This window comes from Podarcis filfolensis, assembly GCF_964270895.1.
Source record: "Podarcis filfolensis genome assembly, chromosome: 2".
Taxonomy (NCBI): Eukaryota; Metazoa; Chordata; class Lepidosauria; order Squamata; family Lacertidae; genus Podarcis; species Podarcis filfolensis.
In genome coordinates this window covers 20490606-20508152 of record NC_139605.1, presented here as the reverse complement: position 1 = coordinate 20508152, position 17547 = coordinate 20490606, and the positions used below count along the sequence as shown (strand labels likewise).

General features: G+C 46.9%; 1 protein-coding gene across 3 annotated transcripts in view; it reads right to left on the bottom strand.

The window, feature by feature from the left end:
- Positions 1 to 977: 977 nt before the first annotated feature.
- LOC310756989 (G-protein coupled receptor 22-like) overlaps positions 978 to 17547 on the bottom strand; it is a 46546-nt gene continuing 29976 nt past the window's right edge. For 2 of the 3 annotated variants that reach the window (XR_014545007.1, XR_014545008.1), the window contains exons 2-3: positions 3378 to 5355; positions 978 to 3345 (exon numbers count right to left, since the gene is read on the bottom strand). Coding sequence is in view for 1 of the 3 variants with exons in the window: in XM_083602043.1 (XP_083458169.1) it covers positions 3990 to 5282 (1293 nt within the window). In the remaining 2 variants the exon portion in view is untranslated. Of the gene's footprint in view, positions 5356 to 17547 lie in introns of all 3 variants that reach the window. The other variant, XM_083602043.1, reaches the window with a different exon arrangement.

The following is a 17547-nucleotide window of genomic DNA, read 5'->3' as shown; positions in this document are numbered from 1 at the left end:
AATGAGCAAGTCAACTCCTCCTTGAATGCGGCTTGCTTGTGACAGGGCAGTGTCCAGCACAGAAAATAAACACCCAGCCCTTAGTGGGGGGAAACACTGCCTATTTCTTGTGCTTTTCCATTCTTCCCAACCCCCCCTTTTCCCTCCACATTATTTTGCTGTAGTCCTATATCTAGATTTTTTTTTGTATTTATGCACCTGTTCTAAAGGAGCTGGCAGGTGCCTTCCCACACTCTAAAGGAGTGACTCTATAATTATGAAGTGCCAAATAGGGATCTTCTCCCACTGTACATTTTTAAAGCAAACAACTGTTCTCACCATACATCAACCTAACATCCTGACATTTGTACAACTCAGGTTTGATGTCACGTAAGAAAGCAACGTAAGAATTGCAAAGATCAGTCACCCCTCCCCATTTATTTATTTATTTTTATGAACCACAGCCGGTATGTGGTCACAGACTGTGGCTGCTCTTTACATCTCATGATTCATTTGTTGGAGTGGGGCCCATTTTATGCGGACCCCAGCCCAATTTCAAAAAGCCTTCTGTAAGGGATTAGTTCTGACCTCTGGCAAGAGCTGTTCGGCAGCCCACTGGGCAGAGGGAGGTAAAGGGGCGCTATAAAGAGGTAGAAAAGAGTGGCAAGGAGAGAGGGCAAAAGAGGTTGACATTGCCCAGTCTTGGCTCTGGCCCTGCCCACTGCCAATGTTGCAGAACTGCAACTCTAATCAACTCTAGCAAGCAGGGCCAATGGCCAGGAATGGTGCAAGTTGTAGTTCAGAAACATTCAGAGGACCAAAGGTTCCCTGCTCCTGCCTCAACCCACAGCAGAAAAAAAGGTTGCTCATCTGTATTTTGGATTGTCTCAGGGCAGCTTGAGGCTAAAGATCAGAGCAAGTGAATGAGACGGACGCAAAGTGGCAAAACGTCAAGCCAAGTCTTTTAACCCAGATGAAATAAAGCAGCCTGAAAGAGGTTTAGACTCAAGAGGTTTACTATTCTCCAAGGCAAAGTTCTTCTATAATGGGGGAAAGCCACCATGAATTCCCTACTTACACGCCTTTGGCAGATAGCACAGTCAAGAGGAAGAACCACACTCAGAAAGGCTTCGGTGTATCAGTAGGACATCACAGGAAAATATGGATGTGAGGCGTTTGGCAATTGTTTCTGCTGCTCCCTTCCAGTGAGACTACCTCTGGGAAAATACGGGCACAATCTATTACCACTGAGATGCTCCCATCCTGCCGGGATGAATCTGCAACTTCTAGCTTTATCTAAAAGGGGCAATGGGTTGTTCATGTGATGCCAACTGGTTCTACCCTCTGGGAACCCCCCGCGATTTCTGACACATTTCACACACAACTCGTCAGCTCTTTTATTGCCTTCAACTGTGGCCATGTTACAGCTTCCAGAATATGACACCTATGGCTAGACTACACCGATACACAAGAGACGAGACAGTCATGTGAAATCCGCCTTCAGACTCCCGGCAGGAAGAAGCTGGGCACCCAAATGTTACTTCCAGCAGGTCCCTCCCCTTCCTTTTTCTTTTGCCACGTGGGATGAATGAGGAAGACATAGCAAGTCTTTTGTTGATAACTGTGCTGGCGGTTGGCATGGAGGAAGGATGCAACAGGGCCAGTTTGTGTGACTGTCTGCCTGGCTGTGTGGATACCAGGGAAGGGCTGTGGCTTTGCATGCAGAATATCCCAGGTTTAGTCTCTGGTTAGGGCTAGGGAAAACCCTGGTCTGAAGCTTTGAGGTGCTGCTGCCAATAGGTGCCAATCCTCGTCTGCAATAGACCAACAGTCTGATGGTGTGTATTCTTGTATTGCAGTAAGTCTAGGTAAAGGACCAGTCTAATGCCAAGTTTTTAAGAAGCTCGGAAATAAGGAACTATAGTGAGCTGCCGTTGACCCGTTAAGGAAAAAAAAAAGTCCTTCTAGAGGCGCTCGCCAGCTTCGTGATCTATTCAGCGTTTGCCACGCGCCCACACACTTTTGAGGGGCACTTCTCTGCTCCTCCCGCCATTGGGTGCTGATGAGCCAGAGGATTCTGGGCCTATTCTAAGGGAGAGTGTGGGAGAGAACTGACTGCCTAGCAGCTGACCATATGCTCCTCATGCATTTCTGGGAAGCAGCAAGGAGCGGAATTGTAGCTGGTAGACTGAGGGCTTTCTTCTCCTTCCCTCCTGACAACCTTCAACGTAACAGCGGCAAGGAAATGATCTCTTGCGAGTGGCTGGGCAGGTGTGTGCCTGTATCTTGGGCAGTGTTGCAACTTTCGTTAGTGCCTGACAGAAGTAAGCTCCGCCAAGTCCAGTGGGACTTGCACCCAGCTCAGCTCCCCTAGTACACAAATAGCACCCTTGGGCAGCCCTTTCACTGCCTGCTCCATAAAGGCCAATCCCAAGCCTTGGCACCTTCCATTTGGCATAACGTCTCCCCCACTCCCCTCTGTTCCCCCAGAGGCACAGTATGAAAGGGCTGGGTCCAACTCTGCTGTTGATGTATGCCTAGGTCCTCTTTCCAGACCATGTTACTTAGAGGATACTGGCTGCAAGGAGGGCGGGGCCAGAGCTCGGTACCAGAGCACCTGCTCTGCATGCAGAAAATGCCCAATTCTAATCCTGATGTATCTCCCAGTATGGCTGGGAATATCCCCTGCCTGAGACCCTGGACTGCCAGTCAGACAATACTGAGCTAGATGGAACCCAGTGGTGTGGGCTTGGTATAATGCAGCTATTGATGTCTGGCCTCTTTTTAAATGAGACATCCGGGGTCGCTTGGGGCATGTCTACAACTACAGTCCCTGTTCCTCTGATTGGACCGGTCCATTTCCCCCTCCCCTTTCCCCCCAAAAAGCTGTTGCCGTTTGGTACAGTAGTGAACCTTCAAATCCAGAACTGCAGCTGCACTTAGCATCTGATGCTGGGAGTCAGTGGCCATCAGCGATGGCAGAGGCAAGGAAATCAGCGTCTGCAGTACTGAAGCCTAAAAAAAACAACAAGTAGGTTGTTGGGAAACTGGTCCCAATATGGAAGTGGTGTGTGGGCGCAGAGCCTAACATAAACCTTTGCAGAAAGGTATGTTTGCCAGGCTCCAGCCATTGTACTGGGAGATCTACAACTGCACATAAACCCACCCCCAAACCATATCATGTTCTGGAGACGGCAGGGGCCTGGGATGATGCAACAGAACAGTGTGTCGCTTGCCTAATCTAAGTGGTTCTGGAGAGGAAAGCACAGCAAAACAGTGGGGCCGAGAGCTACGCGAGGCTCACCCCTTCCCCAAATCTGCATTTCCCCCACAGCCACAAAATGCTTTCTTAGACCTCTTCCTCCACTTCCATCAGCGGGCAGAGAACTTGTTCTAGCCTTCCCGGACTTAGCCAGCAATAAAGAGAAATATGTGTTAGCTGATTAGGCCCATGGGGAAGCTCACTTGCTCACTGCCATGTGGGCTCAACGACCCTATATGCAGGGGACCTCACCCGAGTGGATGTCTTTAGCACAACTCTTGGCACCGATATAAACATTAAATAGGAGTAGTAGTAGTGATCATCATATTGGGTCTCAGTGTGGTGAATTGGCCGGTGCTGTGAGTGGGAAGGCTCGAGCCTTCGTCTTTTACCTCAGACAGTCGGTTGGTTTCAGCGCTGGCAACGGGAAGGCCTTGCACTCTGGGCGCAGGGCCTTTTGTGAGGGATCAGTATCGCACCCTACCCAGAAACCCTTGGGGTTTCAGCAAAGCGCTAATGGCTGACCCTCGCTGCTTTGTTAAGACATCAGCTCACCCCCACTTCTCTCATTCGGTGGCTTCGGGCGGAGGGGTTAGCACTGGTGTTGTAGTTTCTGGCGGCCTCTGTGCCTCCCTCCCCTTTCAGTGTTTGGCACTCGCCGCTCACCAGCTTGGGCGAGGCGGAAGATTCATACGCCCACCCCCAAACTCTGCTGAACCTCCATTTTGAGGGCTCGGCCCCCTACGCCTCACTCCTTAGCGGCCTCAGTCAGACAGCGCTCGGCTCCGTCACTACTCCGCAGCTGGCCCTTGCAGCTTTTGCGGGGCGGCTCCACCCAGGAGTTATGGATGACGGTGCCACCAGGCGCGGGGTCCACCTGTAGGGCCGACACCACTCGCTTCTTCAGCTTGCTGCGCAGCACATTCCGCAGCTTCTGGCGGGTGAAGGCGTAGAGGAGTGGGTGGAAGATGGTAGTGCCGTAGGCCATGGCCAGGAAGCAGACGCGCAGCTTGCCCATCAGGGGGCTGGGTCCCAGGCACAGGATCAGCAGGTTGGCGACAGACAGCGGCGCCCAGCACAACAGGAAGGTGGAGATGATGAGCAGGGACATGCGGAAAACCCGCCGCTGGCGCTTCCTCCGGTCACGGTGCCGCTTCACCGCTCGCCGCAGGGCGATGATCACAGAGACCGAGGCTTGCACCCCCATGGGCGGTGGCGTCGGCAGCGCCGGCACGGGCTGAGAGAGCCGCTTGGCTTCCGCTCCGCCGGCCGCCACGCTACCGCTTGGCTCTGCCGATTTCCGCCGCTTCCTCTTCTTGGTCTTGTGGCGCTGGCTGCGCTTGAAGGTGCTGCCGATGCTGATGTTGAGGGCCTGCAGGATCTTGGCGTAGGTCACCAGCATGACGGCCACGGCGGCGAAGAACGTGGGGATCTGGATCGCCAGGTGGTAGGAGGTGCCAAGTTCGGCGTGGAACTCCTCGGGCCCGACGCAGAGCACGGTGCGGTTCTGCCACGTGCTGGCGTGGCCCAGCTCGCCCTCAAGGAAGGGTATGAAGAAGACAGCCAGGGACAGCACCCAGACGCCAGCCAGGAGAAGGATGGCGCGGCCAGGGGTCAGCACACGCTGCGCCGGCCGCACCGAGATGTCGTAGCGGTCCAGGCTGATCACCAGCACGTTGGTGGCCGTGGCTACGCTGCTGAAGGTGATGCACGCCTCGTGGAAGCAGCAGAGCAGTGTGGCGGCCCGGTCGGGGGGCACCAGGACCACCACCATGGTAAGCGGGGCGCACACCACGCATATGAGCACGTCCAGCACGTGCAAGTTCATGGTCACCATGTTGCTGACAGAGTCCACCAGGCCAGCCTGCAGGCAATACAGCACCAAGACGGTCAAGTTGCTGCTGACGCCCAGTACGATTTCCAACATGAGGAAGCCCGTCAGTGAGACCTGGAAGCCCAGCGGGTAGGGCAGTGTCCAGCTGGGGTCAGGGGTCACCCCGTCCGTCGTCTCCAGGATAGTGTCGAACATGGGAGTCTCCATGGCTGAGAGGGCATGGAGGTGTGGGCATAGTCCGTGGAATGAATGGGCTTGGGGTTGCAGGCAGCTCCTTCACCTGTGGGGAGAGAGAGGTACCATCAAGTATCATCAAAGCAGCAAGACGAACCTTTGCACTGACAGCAGCAGCCTGGGATGGTGTTTACACCTGGGGCTAACTAGAACCCTGAGAAATCTTCCTCATGTCACAAAGTTTGCCATTGGCACCCCATCCATCACCTAGGCCAGCCTTCCCACAGCTTAGGGGGCTGGGGAAGGCTGTGGTTCACTGAGGATGAGAATTGCAGTCTTAATAATATCTGGGGGGCACCCAGTTTCGGAAGACTGGCCTAGGTGATGGGAAGTTCGGGGGGGGGATGAAATAGGCATCCTAGCTTAACCCCAATAGGCAGAATGGGTTTTGTTTTGCTCCCCCCCACCAAAGCAACACCAGGGACATTTTACCACAAAGTGAAAGATCTCTGCACTGTTGGTTTCTGCTTTCCTTCACTGTGCAGCGAAAGGGTTTGTCACGAGACAGGTGTTTACATTCCACAGTCTGTACTGTTGGAGTTTCTCACGGGAAAGGGAGACTGGATGTGACGTACACTGGTTTCCTGTTTTTCACTGTACTTTGCAGTTTCACTTTGGTGATTCTCTCCGAGCTGTCGAGGAGAGAGGATGCATTTCTCTGCTCCGGCAGAGGCAAGATGTCTTTCTGTAATATAATCGCTTTGAACTTTAAATAAAGCAATATAGAGTATGCAGCACGTACTCCTCATCCTTCTGCTGTGCACGGGACTCTGCTTTAAACTAACACGTGGTTATGGGCTCCAGAAGTCGAATCGGAGTGCCGGCAAGGGATCGGAATGCAGAGGGACAGATCGGATCAGAATCTGCTCTGCGTGTCAAGATGATTGATGAGGTATGTGCTACTGCTCCGGGCAGCCTGCCAGCTTCTAGTTAATGGCCTTATGGCTGGACTTTTAACTTTAAAGCCGTTTTGCTGGGAAGAGGCAAAAGGCTCCCAGGCACAAGTTACTATGCTGGGGAAATCGAAAGTAACTTTTAAGTGCGCTTTTGGAATAAGGCAGCTGCAGCAGTGACGCAGCAAGATTTAAAGCAGCATATATGACGCTGAAGGCTAATGCCAGAGTCATGATGGCCCTTCAGGATGCTTGTGGGATTCCAAAGCTCAATAAGAAGAATTACGCGGACTGGGTTCTGTATGCAGAGGCAATTCTGCGGAAAGAGGGTTTGTTTGAGGTGATTACAGACAACCCCCCAGCTCCAGTTACAGATGTATGGGCAGCTAAGGATTCCAAAGCAAGGGGAACTCTTACATTGATAGTATCCCCGGAAGAGCTCTGTCTGTTGCGTGATAAGACCTCAGCCAGAGAAATTTGGGACGCTTTGAGAGAGGCTCACTTAAGGACAGAAGCTGGATCCACTATGTTTTACTTCAACAAGCTGCATAATATGGCTCTTGCTGAAGGTGGAGATGTGCGTTTACATCTGATGGAGATGCAAAATCTGAGACATGAGCTGCAACAGAGAGGACTCAACTTTCCAGAGGCTGTGTATTCTTTCATGATACTACAATCTTTGGGTTCAGGTTGGGAGTCTGTTGCAACCCAGATTGCTGTGCAACCAACAGCTCAGCTAACAGTGGATTATGTTACTGCCGTGATTTTAAATGAAGCAGATCGCCGGGGTGCTAGCTGCATGGGCAAGGGGGAGTCTTCACAGACGTCGTCCCATAGTGCAGTGGAACCACCAGATGGCGCCAAAGCTTTGAAGGCAGTGAAATGCTACTCGTGTGGACGTCTAGGCCATATGAAGAGGGAATGCAGATATCCCAGGGCCAAGACAGAGCAGCGCAGCGAAAGCTCATCGCGCGGAAAAGGCCGAGGCAAAGGCAAAGGTCCGGTGTCAAGGACAACGCAGCACAAGGCTATGGTTTCACGCTTCACTCCAAAGGTTGCAGAGGTCCAGAAGACGTCTAGATCTTTCTTCGTTGTTGATTCAGCGGCGACCCACCACATGTGCAACGATAAGAGACTGTTTGTGTCTTTTACACCGCAGGAAGGTGCGATTCACCAGGCGGATGACCACACAATTCCCAGTAAAGGCTACGGAACTGTTGTTCTTCACAGTTTGGACTTATCGATACAGAATGTGCTTTACGTGCCAGATGCCAAACATAATCTGCTCAGCGTTGGACAGCTGAATGAGCGGAACATTGACGTTTCCTTCAAGAACAGGAAGTGCATCATCACAAAGAAAAATGATTATGTATTGCATGCTGAATATGTTGATCGTTTGTTTGTTTTGTATTATGATGATGTTGTGCAGGATGACACTTGTTGCATTGCAGGTTCTAACAAAAGTTTGCATGCAGAATGTATTCATGATTTTCATAGAAAATTTGGTCATTTGCATTTTGAGGCAGTATCTAAAATGCCTGCCTTGGTTGAAGGTATGACTATTAAACCCTGCAGGTACCACATGAAGTGCAAAGCATGCGCAGCAAACAAGGTAAAAATGGCTGCGAAAGGTAAGGTGTCTAGTAGGCAAGCTACGGAACCATACCAGATTGTTCATGCAGATTTGGTTGAACCACTAGCGCCCTCTTTGGGTGGCAATAGGTACTTCATGGTTCTCATTGATGCATTTTCCAGATATATTTTTGTGTACAATCTCAAGCAGAAATCAGAGGCTTTTCCTAGGTTCAAGGAATTCTGTGCTTGGTTGGAAAATGTGCATGGTAAGAAGATAAAGACTCTTTTCAGTGATCGCGGGGGAGAATTCACTTCTCAGCAGTTTGAAGCTTTTCTGACTGAGAAAGGAATTCAACACGATTTGTCTAGTCCTCGCTCGCCATGGCAGAATGGACTTGCGGAAAGGGCAAATCAGACATTGCTTCAAGGGTTAAAAACCTTGCTGCATGATGCCAATCTTCCAGAGAGTTATTGGGCCGAATCTCTCTCGTGTTTTGTTTACAGTTACAATCGCAGGTTATCTTCAGCGATTGGTTGTACCCCCTATGAGAAGATGTTTGGCAAGAAGCCATACATTAAACACATGAAAATTTTTGGTTCTGACATGTGGGTTCATTCACCACAAAATTCCAAGTTAGACAAGCGTGGATTGCATGGTATCTTTCTAGGTTATCAGAAAGGGTCTTACAGAATAATGATGACTGACTCTAAGGCAATTAAGCTCACGAGAAGTGTTGAGTACAATGCAAAGTGGGGGGAGAATGTGGGAATTTTCCAATGTTATCCTGATGACGGTGATGAGACTGAGGAAAGTCAAAAGCAGCCACAACAACCCACACCCACTGATGAAGGTTCTGAGTCTGAATCTGAAACTGAATCGGGTGATTCAGAGGATTTCAAGAGTGCGAAAGCCTCTATGCGACCCTCTGAAAGCTCTGATCAAGAATTGGAGGAACCATTGTTCACAATAGGTCGTTTTTCTCCTAAGAAGGAAGAGGAGAGTGTTGAAGACTTAAGGCTAATTCGTAGGTCACAGAGAGCCACAAAAGGCCGACCTCCAAAGAGATTTGCTGATGAATTTGCTACGATAGCAGTAACAGCTGTTAAAAGCTCCAAGAAGGTATTTGAACCTTCTAGTTTCCAAGAAATCCAGGGTTTGGATTCAAAGGAAGCTGAGCCATGGTTAAATGCCATGAAGGCTGAACTTGATTCCTTAGAAAGGAACAAAACATGGGAGCTAGTTCCAGTAGTTCCAGGAATGAAACTGCTTGGAAGCAAATGGGTCTTCAAAGCGAAGACAGATCAAAATGGCAAGATAGTTAGACACAAAGCCAGATTGGTAGCCAGAGGTTTTGCACAGGTACCAGGTGAAGACTATCACGAGACCTACTCACCCACAGTGAGGTATGAAAGCATAAGGCTTATGCTCAAGCTAGCTGCAGAGGAAAATCTACACATTAGTCACCATGATATTAATACAGCTTTTCTGTATGGATCTCTAGATGAATCACTTTATATGCTTCCACCTGATGGCGTACAGGTAAAACAGGGATTTGTTTGTGCTCTGAAGAAATCCCTTTATGGTCTCAAACAAAGTGCACGGTGTTGGCACACAAAACTCACTGAAGTATTGTTTTCTCTAGGTTTTCAGCAAGGGAAAGCTGATCCATGTGTATTTGTCAAAGAGGAGGGGCAGAAGAAACTGTACTGTTTGTTTTATGTTGATGATTTATTATTCTTTTGGAAAGATGTCGCAATGTACAATAACGCCCTAGCTCAACTGAAAGAGCACTTTGACATGAAAGATCTTGGTGAGGTAAACAACTACCTATCTCTGGAAATAGAGAGAGATCAAGATGGTAACATTCTAGTACACCAGTCACGGAAAATTGCTGATGTGTTAAGCAAACTAAATCTGATGGATGCTAACCCTGTAGACACACCGATGACAACAGGTTATCAGATAGATGACACTGAAGAAGCATTTTCTGACACTACATTGTACAGAAGTGTGCTAGGCAAGCTAAACTTCATTGCCAGATGTTCAAGACCAGACATTGCTGTTAGCTGTAATTTGCTAAGCAGACAAGTCAACAATCCTAGTATCAAGGATTGGAAAGCTCTGAAACGCATAGCGCGGTATTTGAAAGGCACTATGCATTACAGACTGAGATTTAACAATCGAAAGTCTGGTGGTCTTGAGATATTTGCAGATGCAAGTTTTGGAAGTGACACTACAGACAAGAAAAGTACGTCTGGAGTTTGCTACATGTACAATCAGGGTCTGTTTGATTGGTCATGCAAGAAGCAAACAACAGTTAGCTTAAGTTCTTGTGAAGCCGAACTGAATGCACTGTCTTATTCACTTAAGGATTGTGAATGGTTAATACAATTGTGCAAAGATATGAAAATTCCTGTCAAATGTCCAATCCGGGTTTACCAGGACAACAAAGCATGTTTAGCTTTGCTGAAGTCTGAAGGTTGTAAGCAAAGCACAAAGCACTTGCAATTAAAGTTGCAGCATGCTAGGGAATGTATTCAGAAGGGACTCGTAACGGTGTCCTATATGCCAGGTAATGAAATTCCTGCTGATGTATTGTCCAAGATTGTATCCAGGGATCAACACTGTACCTATGTGCAAAAGTTGGGTTTGTACTGATATTGTACGAACACGCTGCCCAGTGATGTTCACAGAAAGGGGGAGGATGTTGGTTTCTGCTTTCCTTCACTGTGCAGCGAAAGGGTTTGTCACGAGACAGGTGTTTACATTCCACAGTCTGTACTGTTGGAGTTTCTCACGGGAAAGGGAGACTGGATGTGACGTACACTGGTTTCCTGTTTTTCACTGTACTTTGCAGTTTCACTTTGGTGATTCTCTCCGAGCTGTCGAGGAGAGAGGATGCATTTCTCTGCTCCGGCAGAGGCAAGATGTCTTTCTGTAATATAATCGCTTTGAACTTTAAATAAAGCAATATAGAGTATGCAGCACGTACTCCTCATCCTTCTGCTGTGCACGGGACTCTGCTTTAAACTAACATGCACCACCACCATGGAGTGAAACAGATATGCAATCTGTGCATTAACTTCACTGGAAATTTCATGCCTTTCCTTTGCCATGCAGTAATCGTTGGCATCCCCCCCCCTTTAGTGGATGAGGTTTCCCTGTCAGTCAAGCTCACTATCTAAGTAAGGAGCAGTTAAGAGAGCATTGATAAGAGATGCAGAGCCACTGTGTATTCCCCTCACCCCTGAGCAGCTGAAGTTTTCAAAAGCGCTTATCTGTGCATGTATTCTAACACGTCCTCTGTGATCATGAGAGCAAAGATTTTCAGGAATTGAAATTCTGTACGCACCTACCCACCATAATAAACCCCGAAGGGGTACTTGGAAGCAGGCATGAAAGACAGAAAAGACAGTTGCCTGCAGGAAAATGAGTGGATTTGTGGATTCAGAGACATTGAACGGTGCAGGGAGGAAACTGTCCGCTATGGGATTCTAGCAGTGACTGAACTTAACATGGGCATTCTGCAAGCCCCCTCCCTTCCAAGCCCCCACAAATCAGGAAAGCATTAGCACAGGTGGAGAAGACTCCAGACTCTGCTTTCCCCAAGAGCTAAACTAATCTGCCTCCTGGTCAAACTACACATTTTTAGATATGTAACCCCCAACTGCTGTTCCTTTCAAGGCAGAGGAATGGGCATTTTTCAGTGGTAAAGTGAAGGAGGAAGGCTGTGTTTAACCCTTCCCCACCTGATGATTCCCCCCTGTAAACCGACCCCCTTCACTTGCTCCAACTCTGGAAGCCAGATGTGTTTGCCTCTGCAAACAGAAGTCAAGAATATCTTATGATGGAGAAAAGCTGTTCACAGCAGAAAAATTGGTGAGAGAAGGGTTAAGCACCCTCTGCCTGCCACTTATTTGCTGAAAACCACCTCCCTCTGAAGCTGCTTTTTCCTAGAAGGGTTAATATACGTACGTTTGCCGCTACTGTGAGCTTAGCCCTGTTACCGGAAAAATCCGAGGGCTCCCTTGGACAAAAAGTAAAGACACCAACCAGAGTAAATTGGAGCAAATCAGCAGCCTGTAGAAAACACAAGGAAAAATAAAAGAAAGAGAAACTGCTGGATAAACTACCTATACGATGTTACTCGGGGGGGAAAGATCCACTTCCAGAATGAAATACACAAAATCTGGACACAAACGGATTCGTATTTTATTGTAACATATTGTGTGACTATCGACCGGTGCCGTTCCAGAAGGGGGAGGAAAACGAAAAGCACAACACAAGGCAAAAATTAGCACAAACTGAGGGAGATGCCAACCAACACCAGCTCCTTCTGGCACTTTAGAATGAGCCAGAGCCAAATTATCCCAATCAAAATTCAGCAATTGAGAAAGAAGACTGCGGAGTTTTAATGCCATGTGAGCCTCCATGTAGGTCTTGGACAAAAAGGTAGGGTGAAGAAATACATGCAGAGGAGAAACACATACATATAAGATTTCTCCAAGAAGTCGTAACAGGCTAGAGAAGTTTATATGTAAGAGCGTGCCTTTTCTTTGTTTGCTATGCCTCAGTTATGCATCTCTAAAATCAACTGGATATGACATTTTGATAGCAAAAAGCTCATGGAGTTGGATGGCACTGGGTGATATCTCAAATAAGTTGTACTTGGAAATTAATGGGCCTAACTTAGTCAAGTTCATTAATTTCAGTGGGTCTACTCCACCATCATTTTTTAATTTTGTGATATTATTAATTAATTAATTAAATTTATATACCGCCCTATACTCGGGGGGTCTCAGGGCGGTTCACAGAATAAAATCAAGATATAAAACCACAAAATACATAACAAAAATAGGAACAACAATCCAATAGCGCCGCCCCCCTCCCCCTGCCAAAACCACATTTTAAAAGGGCATAGGATGTAAATCAGATCAACTAAAGGCCTGGTTCAAAAGGAATGTTTTTGCTTGGCGCCTAAAGGTGTATAATGAAGGTGCCAGGTGAACTTTCCTGGGGAGAGCATTCCACAGACGGGGAGCCACTGCAGAGAAGGCCCGTTCTCTTGTTGCCACCCTCCTGACCTCTCAGGGTCCGGCTAAGTTCATATTGAAAGAGGCGATCCTTGAGGTATTGCGGTCCTGAGCCGCTTCATGCCTGCTTCCAAGTACCCCTTCAGGGATTATTTTACTATTTCTATTGCACTTGTGGCACTTATTTTAGGCCCTTAATAATCTTTGTGGATTGTGGAATATTCCTGTGGTGTGTTTTTGTTTTGTTATTGTTTTTATGTTGCTTAATCTAGCCCTAATATAACCTACTGTCTGAAATGCAGTCAGGTTTGGGTGTGTGTGTGTGTGTGTGTGTGTATGCAAAGTGAGTAGAAATACGCCTGTGAAAGCATATAATGAACGCACTTGCATTTTAGGCTGCGTATAATGGTTGCATAATAGGTGGTGAACCACCCTGCAATTGATTTGTGTGCAAAGGGAGGCCTTGAAATAGTGTGAATAATAAATACCAGCAGCCCTGTGATCCCATGTCTGAGCTGAAGCATGGTTTCCTTGGATGAATCTCGGCTGGAACAGACTGGTTATCCAAGAGCAGAGAAGACTTCACCTGAGAGAACCTTGGCATTGCACACATTTGCTGCAATGGCGGCAGCAGCAACTGCTCCTCCCCCTCCTCAAAGTCCAATCTGGAATCTGTTAATCACATTTTAATTCACAACAGCTAAATGTATTTCTCATCTGTAAAGAATGTAACCGACTGCATCTGTATGGTATAGTTGCTTACCAACAAAATGTGTACAAAAAACCACACACAACTGCTTGCTTCACCCAATTTTAAGCCTTTGGTGCAACTTTTTGGACTAAGGTTTTAAAACGTTAGAGGAATGAGCCTCTTTTCCAAAATTAAGTCCTCTGGTTTGGTCAATAAACAAACCGAAGTCCTCTTACCCTTTGTAGCTGGAAACCCGCCCCCCCCCCCATCATTCAGTTTGTACAAACTTCACACACACACACACTCACACACTACATACGCTACGCTTCTGTTATAAATTCATAGAAAATCAACCATACATCGGATTTGCACTGTTCCACTTTTATTTTACTCCATGAAGGAAGGACTACAAAATGGGGAAGGTTTGATACAGGCCAGCCATAATCCCTTCACCATCCCAGCACATCCACAGGAGCCCTGCCCAGTTGCTATGCCAACCCTGATGGTCCTAGACAGAAGACAATCAAGATCACAAAGAGCTTGCATATGGGAGTGGATTCAGCATGGACTGAAACAAAGGACAATGATCAGATCTTCCCTCTGGGGGCAGGAAACTGCCAACTCCCCTTTGTCTCCTGGAAGTGACTCGTGGGGAGGGGGAGAGAAGGGAATCAGCCAGGTGACAGGACACTCAGGTTACCACCACAACTCCTCCCTCAACCCCTCCTTTCTGTAATGTATGCATGATGTTTCTGGGGGTGGGCTTGATCTACATGGTGGGAATTTCAAAAGTTTTTATATGGTCTTGCACACCATCTTTCTGGGTCTTTCCTCTCACCTGCAAGTGAGGGGAGCACCCTGTCGCGACAGTCTTTCTTCAATAAAGACCAAGCCTACAGGCTGCTGATTTGCTTCAATTTACTCTGGTTGGTGTCTTTACTTTTTGTCCAAGGGAGCCCTCAGATTTTTCTGGTAACACCCTCGAAAGGAGAAAGCGCTGCCTGCTTTAGAACGTAATGCTGGGAAAGTTGTCCCTCTCTCTTGAAAATGCTCGGACTCAGGATCACAAAAAACCCAACTGATAGGCAGGGGATTAAGGGCAGACAAAATGGAGTGCGTCTTCTCACAGCACATAATCAATTCAGGGAATTCACTCCACAAGATGTGGCAGCCAATAGGTTAGACTTAAGACGGTTTTAAAAAGAGATAAGGCCATTCTAATTGAGGATGTGCCTATCCATGGCTATTTGCTGCGGTGGCCCTTTTGAAGCCCTCATGTGCAGAGGCAGTATATCAGTATTTATAACAGTTGCTGGATATGTGTGTGTGTGTGTGTGTTTATGCCTTAATTTGAAGGTCTTCTGTTCATCAACATAAAAAAATGTATTTATGTATTTATAACAGTTGCTGGGTGTGTGTGTGTGTGTGTGTGTGGAATTATGCCTTAATTTGAAGGTCTTCTGTTCATCAACATAAAAAAATGCATTTATGTATTTATAACAGTTGCTGGGTGTGTGTGTGTGTGTGTGTGTGTGTAATTATGCCTTAATTCGAAGGTCTTCTGTTCATCAACATAAAAAAATTGAGAACTGTCTTAAGCTTATTGTGTGTTTTTGAAGGATTGTGTTATTTTATCGATTTTATGGAAACCCCCCAGTGGCTTTTACAAAGGGTGGTTTATAAATCATCTAAATAATAATAATAATAATAATAATAATAATAATAATAATAATATGAATATGAATAGTTTGGATAAATATGCAAAAAGATTTGCATATTAAATCATATATACACAATTAAAAAGGAGGCTGATGTAACTTGCACCCAGTGCTTTCCAGCTTGTACATCATCGGCCTGCTGGCCTTTCCTCACAAACGGCTCCAGGAAAATGCCTCATATTATGTTTCATGGCATAGTTACACCATCATCTTCCTAAGATGAACTACAGCGAAACTTCCATGTTCTGTAATACTGGCGCCCTACGGGTCATAAACAAAAGGGCTTTTTAAGATGGGAGGACTTGTGAGTCTGGAACAGATCCTTAAGGTGAAAGGGGAGTCAATAGCCTCATGTCAGAGCTGAACTGCAGCTATCAGTTATATACCCTGAGAGCCCATTTTTCACTGGAAAGTACTCTTCCTTTGCAACTTGCCTCCGACTGTTTTACTCCCAACAGTTATGGGACCCCATTAGGGAAAAAGCAGGTGGGTAGGTGGACAGATTCAGAGATAAACGGGTTACGCACTCTCTTCCCGTCTCACAAAGTGCCCCTTCAGAAGGCTGCTTTACGGTTGAGAAAAGGCCTTCAGGCTAATGTCATATACTGTACAAGGTGAAATCTGAATCCCTGTCTAGTCATGGTTCGTTGTTCCCAAACCAATCTGCCAATCTGGTTTTTATAATACGCTGTCAGTGAACGGATGGAAGGGGAACTAGTGGCAAACCCCACCCCACCCCATTAAATTGCCACACCAACATAAAAACAGGTTAAACTATTCCAGTTTTGATGAGTTTTCAGAGTAAAGATGGACACAACATTGGAATTATGATGGTGATTGGTTCAACACCCTGAAAACACACCTTCGTTTTAGCATCGTAGAATACGTTCAGAAAAACAAACTGATTTTGTAAGTTTCTGGCATTTCCAGGGAAACCAGTTCATGGTGGGTTTAACTGGCTAGTGCCTGCAACATCAGCAACCTGTTCCTCCACAAATCATTCCTGGAGCATTTATGCAGCTGATTTTGAAATATTTGTGAGGGAATGCTTTGTTCTGGTAAAGTGAGGTGTGAATGTTTGTTTGTTAACTATTTTTAAAAGATGAAACATGCCTTTCTGAAACATGAAGGGCGATACTGGGAGCTGACCCAGCATATGACTTGCAAATATTATGTACACGATAAGGAAACTGAAGCCACAGTGAATAAAACCACAGTGACTTTTTAAAGAATGTTACACCTGTCTTTTCATTCTAAATTTCTTTCAGCTAGGAAAAGAAAACGTCATCTTTTCTACATAATAGAATGTTAAGAACACCAGGAGACTGCAAGTCACAAAGAACAAGCTGTATGTTACCTTCCCTACAGAGAGAATGAGAGTCTGAAAATGTTCAGTTATATATACCTGGGACTAATTATAAATGGGTTGGGAAACTTCAGAGGAGCCATCAGTGCATCAGAGGAGAAAGCTCTCAATGTTCTACACATTGAAGAAGCTACTAATTAGGCACCACCACCGCCACCACTACCCCCCTCTAAAATTAATGCTGGAGCTTATCCAAATCCTTATACTTCAGGGGAGTGGAATCTGAAGACCAAACATGCCAAGCGACCAGGTTAGCTGAAACAAAATCCCCACAGATTAGGCTGCTGTCAGAAGTTCAGCAATCAGCATTCCCTGTATGTCAAAAATGGGGGCCAGAAAGCAGAACTGGGGTATTTTCCTCATAGTTAACGTGACCCACCCGGAACTTGATGATCAAACTGTTAGGATTCTTCCTCCGTGCTTGCAGTCATGGGATTGTTGTCTATCACATGACGGTGTATGTTTTCATTCCACAGTGTGGGAAGTGACAGAGACAGGATGTTTGTGTTACTGTGTTCCGTGAAGTGGGACTGTTGTCCTTTGTTCTTTCTCTCTTTGGTGTCTGGTGAGAAAGAGGAAGGAGCTAAAGCAGAATGCTCCAGGTGTATTACAGTCATACCTCTGGTTGCGAATGTGAACCGTGCAGGAGGCACGTTCGCAACCCGCAGCGTTCGCAGTCTGAAGTGCCGTGTCTACGCACATGCGTGACGCAATTCGGCGCTTCTGCGCATGATGTCATTTTGTGCTTCTGCGCATGCGTCGAAACCCGGAAGTAACCCGTTCCGGTACTTCTGGGTTCGGCACAGTCCGCAACCCGAAAACATACAACCCACAGTGTTCGTAACCTGGGGTATGACTGTATATGTAAATAAATGTAGATTAGCCAAAATGCTGTGCTACTGAGTTCTGTTACGCAAATTGCAAATACTCTGCTGATGCTTCTTGGTATCAGTCGCTGTGA